Below are 5,495 nucleotides of genomic sequence, written 5' to 3'. Positions count from 1 at the left end.
GCTAGCCGTTTTATTGTTTTTTCTTTTTCACTTAATAGTTTGATATCATATGTCTTGCGCCATATAACATCAAACTGGGGGGACATAATGATACCGCAACCCTCATGCGCAATACATACGTATGCGGGCACTCGCTGGCATGCGTATTCGTGTACTTTGTATGCGCTATGCGTCATGCGGATTCGTATCGAATGCCTATGTTCCTGGTACGGCGGTTACTTGGTCCCCAAGTAAGTATCTTTTCCATAATTATATCCGTGATTCGGGGGAGTTGGTTATGGAAGAGATTACCATTATCTCGGATGGTTCTAGAATTAGGGTTTGCGTATATATACAAACCCTTATTATCATTCTAACAACACAACCACGTTACGTAACCATTATCTGCTACTCATCTTACGTAACCAGCATCATCTCTCGTCTTCTCAAGGTTAACATGTTAGCTCTTTATTAAGCTAGCACCTACAACCTTATTTGGGGCCTTCTGATCAGCGACCGCTATCGGAGGTGGACTTAATCACTTGGCCACCCTGCCGACATCATCATTTCGGCCAGGGTTATTCACGGTAGCCGGACCAGAGAGCCTTGTTCTAAGATACTTAAACCCCCCCCTCCCCCCCCCCCCTCCTTTGCGTATTGAGCATACATATTAACCCTATGGTAAAAATATGCATGACCAAATACTATTAGATGATGTTGATTCAGTGTGTACCTTATATCCCTCTAAATGTCTAATCATCATCATAAATCATAATTCATATTTCATAAATAATAAATAATCAATAACAAATCATAAACTAAGATTTAAAAGCTACCAAAAATGCATCAATGCAAATATTAAGTAACGAAAAACTAAAATGTGAGAATATTAAATTAGACTTTCATCTTCAATATAATCATATATTCCTTGTTGCATTCTCCAAACAAATGAGTAGATTTCAGCTTTCGTGATCTAAAAATCTTGTAGTGTGTGCATCATCACCTTCATCATCATTAAGTGTGCCTGATTGATCAAGCAGAAGTAGAGATTCAGTGTAGGAGGTAAAAGTGGAACAACTCACATCGTTCCTAAGACTGTTGAAGTGTTTCAAATTGGGTTCATAAGCTACATACTCATATCCACGTGCATCATCATCGCACTTTACGATTATAAGTTGCTCATTATCCCTGAATCCCAAAACACTGCTATAAATATTTGGTAAGGTAACACTAAAGAGCTTGGTAAAGAATTTTGAAACATGGTCCGTCGAACACACATTGTAAACATATTCTGTTGAGCTAAAATGATCCAGACCAACCAGACCAAGAGAGTTTTTTAGTTTATAGATGTTGAAATCGACTAATTTACCAGGTACTCGAACTTTTGCAAATTCTTCATTTCCCAAATCAAATGATACAATCGTGTTAGTATCATTATTATAGGCACACCAGTAAATAAACCCGTTCATAACTGTTGGAGTTTTGTCACCAGTACCAAAACGAGACAAATCAATTTTTAACCATTTACTAGGAAGTTTGGTTAACGGACTTCTCCACACCCCTCCACTTAACGTAAATACTTCAACTCGCCAAACTTTATCTTTGTCATCATCATTTAAAACATCATTACGTGAAACGTGAATGATATTTATCCTGACAATCTTAGGGTCAAGAGTTTTAGGACAAACACCAAAACCAACATAAATACGCTTATAATAAGGTGCTTCAATTGCTATTGATTTTCTTATCAAAGGATTCCATATAAAGTAGCGATTGAAATAATCATTATCTTCACTACTTAAATAACAACCAGCATAGCAAAGCAAGCCATAAGAGCAACCAACAAACTCTATTTGCTTTCTTTTTCTAAGTCTGCAATAAAATCGGTTAAAGGACAGAGGCTGCGACAAAGAAATCTTGTGTTGGGGGAATGAATCATCATCATCAACTATACAATCATTATGTGTATACTCACACCATAAAAGAAGACGTTTTCGTTGAGCCTGGTAGACAATGAAATCGGAATTAAATTCAGAGCTATCAATCAAAGACTTCCACTCTTTTGAGACCGATCTAAATCTTTATATTTTATAGGTTATTAACTATTCTTATTGATTGACAAATACATATGTTCTATACACACTATAAATTTATATACTATGCTAAGATCATTAGATCTTGACGGTAAAACATGTCATATTCGCTCCCTCGACGAGATTGTTCAAACTCTGTCGTTGGCTATGGCAGACTGATGGGTTACCTCCCCACCTACTATGGGGTGTGGAAGAGATCAACCCAAATTTCATCACCCCCCAAAAACTCGCATCTAAGTTGTAGACAAAAATGTCACCGTTGTTGCATACATTCCTAGCTTGGGCACCTATGTGGAGGGCCCAATGACCTTAAGTTACCACATTTTTTTTGACAAAAAACAAAGAAGAATATATAAATATGATCAAGACTAGCCATTAAATTGTTGGCTTGGCCCATTCCAAAAGAAGCCTTCTATTAGACCATTATAAATTTGGATTAGAGGCTAAAAGAAAATACAAATTATGAACTTAAGCATTGTAAACAAAAGAAGCAAACTTGATTGTCTTGAGAAAAGCTTACGTCCTGTTTTCTTATAAATGAACCCATGGATTTGAATCTCGTATGTAAAATTGATGGGAGTAACATAACTTTGCGCTCATTGCCCATCCAAACGATTTAATTTTGACTTTTTCACTATTGTAGACCTACACGTAAACTCCTTATTGAAAAAGGCATTGTTTCTAGCTAGCCAAAAGTACCACATTGACTTCCTTATATGACTAGTAGTATATGCAACCATTAATTCTTGTTAGTGCTAATCGGTTAGTGTCCCATAAGAATGGAAAAGAAATAAATGTATGTATATAATCTTAGGGGAACCTCCTTTTATCACCAATTGGTTTTAGAGTACTAGGAAACTCATAGCCTTATATGCGGAGTTTACTGAACCATAGTTGCAAATTCTCTTATAAAAGTGAATATAATTGACGAGTGTGGTCCTACTTCTAATTCCCAAATCGTTCTCGAGCTTGTCCTTTTGAAATATTTCTATAAGGTATGAGTTTATGGAAAAAGTTACAGATGTCCATTAATTCATATCCTAATGGAACGCATCATTATAGGGTGTTTTAAACATTTTTTCTAAGGGTAAATCCGAAAAAAATTATTGAACTATAACATAGCATGTGAAATTACATATAAATAGGAAAAAGTACATGATTAATTATTTAATCAAACATCATTGCCAGGGCCGGGCCTAATAAGAAGAATCCGTATATATTTCTGAAAAAGTTTAAAGAATTTTTTGAACCAATTACATGAAAAAAGTCAAGATGTATAGTTTTAACTATGTGGGAGGAAAGAGATCAAACCCTCTCTGTAAAAAACAATATCCACTCAAGTTCTTCAAGTATCTATCATTGTCTTAAACTAACTTATGTTATTTAGTTAATACACTTTAAATCCTTGTGCAATTATAATTTTGTCTAAGTATCTACCATGTAGTTTTTACATATTTCTTTATTAGATGCGTATAGTAAATTACAAAGGAACTTTATCTTCTTATTCTTACCTTTTTATAGAAGTGAAAATTAATTCGAGACAACCAAAAAAGAATACTTAACTATTAAATCGAGACGGATAGAGTATCATTTTAGCTACACCATTGAACTTGTAATTTAGAACTTGTCTCTTCAAGTTGTAATATTTAATTTATTTACTTTAAACCGTTCTAAATACGAGGTTTCTGAATTGATTTGGTTATAAACATTTATAAATTGTTTATTTTCTTTCGAGGAAAGTGAGAGGCATATTTCAACTATATTGCACTGGGTATCAAAATGCTCAGGACCAGCCGTATTTATTGTTGTACCTTATCTGCAAGAATAAAAAGTATGTTCAACATCTTGTTCATATACTCCAAAAAAAAACTTTTTAAAATTATGGATGGTGGTGATAAGATGGACTGAATGGATGAGTTGAATAAAGTGTCAAAATGGGTAAAGCTAAGTACAAACCAGAAGAAGTCAACCTGAACCAAAAATACTCGGTCTTCCAATTTTAAAAAATCGTTGGTAGAAATAATGTTACAATACTAATCAAAATATCTGAGATATTGACTTATGAGGTTGTAACTAAAAATATACTCAAGGAGGTTGCATACTTGCATGTCTTAACAAATCTACGCATTCTTAAGTAAATGGGTCAAAGTTACCCATCTTTTGATGTGACCACTAGCATACTACAAATATAACGTATAACTGTTTTCCCCATAGACTAGGATTGCCCCAAATCTACGCATTCTTAAGTAAATAGGATGGAATTAGAAGCAGGTGCTAGTGAAGATGCGTGATTTTGTGATGCCCTAGAAGCTTGATTCAAGACAGCCTAAATAGCATCAGCTTTGATAATGTTCCAGAACCTTTTAAAGAAGCCGAGATTGAAGCCATCGGGCCCGGGGGCCTTTGTACTCCCACATTCATTTATGGCGTCCCGTATTTCCTTTTCAGATATCGGTTCCTCTAAAAAAGGCAGCATCATCAGAAGTAATTCTCGGATACCGAATATCCACAAGACTTGGCCTGTTGATCTTCAACCAAAGGGTTCGCTCGCTGTCACTTATTCCTCCTTGTTCTGCTTTTAGTTCCAAATCAGTGGCCAATTTTTTGTGGTGCTCTATTTCTTCTTCCAAGTGTTGGGTTATTGGTTTCCAATTAATGTGAAAGGCCCAAGCCCAACAAAATAGGCCCAAGATGAAGTTTGACTTGGTCAACATCTGGGTGCATTATTTGAATCAGTTGTGTGCAGCTGTTCTTTGATCTATCAAGAGGGAGAGAGATCAAAAAGTAATCAAGAAAAAGAGATAAACCTCAAATTCCCGTTTTTATGTACAGCAGCTCAGAAAAGAGACGATCCCCGGAGATCCGACCGTTGAATCTTCTCCAATTTTGGACTGTGTCTTCTTGACATCAGTGCCAAGGTTTTTCAACCGTTGAATTCGTCTAAAAAGGTCTGTAGCTCGTATTTTCGCTGCTGGAACAGTAGCAGTTTTTGGGGTAGTGTTGTTCATCTTTTGTCTTTAATTTCTTCATATACTTGTTGATTATTGTTGTTCAAGAGTATGATGATGTTGTATACCTCTAGTTGAGCTAGAGAAGGATTATTGTATTGCTCTCTTGTTGATGATAGTGGAACATTAAGTGTCTTACGAGTCCCGTGGTTTTTACTCTCGATTTTGAGAGGTTTTCCACGTAAAAAGTCTCGTGTGTATTGTGTGTGCTCAATTAATTTGTATTTGCTGATTTGGGACAGAATTGGGGCTGATTTGTGGTGATTGTAGTATACCTTATTTGTTAGTTTTCTCACAGGTTCATATGGGTCGGGAAATGCTTGTCAAACGGATGTTTGTTTCCGTTTTGTAGATTGCCCGTTGTGACCATTTTCCCATCAAATTGGTATTTAGAGCTAGGTTATTTGATTTGACT

The 5,495-nt window shown here is 35.7% G+C and overlaps 1 protein-coding gene across 1 annotated transcript; it reads right to left on the bottom strand.

Moving 5' to 3' along the window:
- Positions 1-938: 938 nt before the first annotated feature.
- Positions 939-4,493, bottom strand: LOC139874324 (uncharacterized). Its single transcript, XM_071861768.1, has 3 exons — positions 4,433-4,493; positions 3,884-3,888; positions 939-1,982 (listed from the first exon to the last, which is right to left on the bottom strand). The coding sequence occupies exons 1-3, from the start codon at positions 4,491-4,493 to the stop codon at positions 939-941; spliced, it is 1,110 nt and encodes a 369-aa protein (XP_071717869.1).
- Between the last annotated feature and the right edge of the window lie 1,002 nt (positions 4,494-5,495).

The sequence above is a fragment of the Rutidosis leptorrhynchoides genome, chromosome 11 (assembly GCF_046630445.1).
Source record: "Rutidosis leptorrhynchoides isolate AG116_Rl617_1_P2 chromosome 11, CSIRO_AGI_Rlap_v1, whole genome shotgun sequence".
NCBI lineage: Eukaryota > Viridiplantae > Streptophyta > Magnoliopsida > Asterales > Asteraceae > Rutidosis > Rutidosis leptorrhynchoides.
The sequence above is the reverse complement of the archived record's forward strand: the minus strand, read 5'-3'. Positions and strand labels throughout refer to the sequence as shown.

Excerpts from the sequence above, each read along its gene's own strand:
- LOC139874324 (XM_071861768.1), bottom strand. The coding sequence starts at position 4,493 with ATGAATGTGGGAGTACAAAGGCCCCCGGGCCCGATGGCTTCAATCTCG.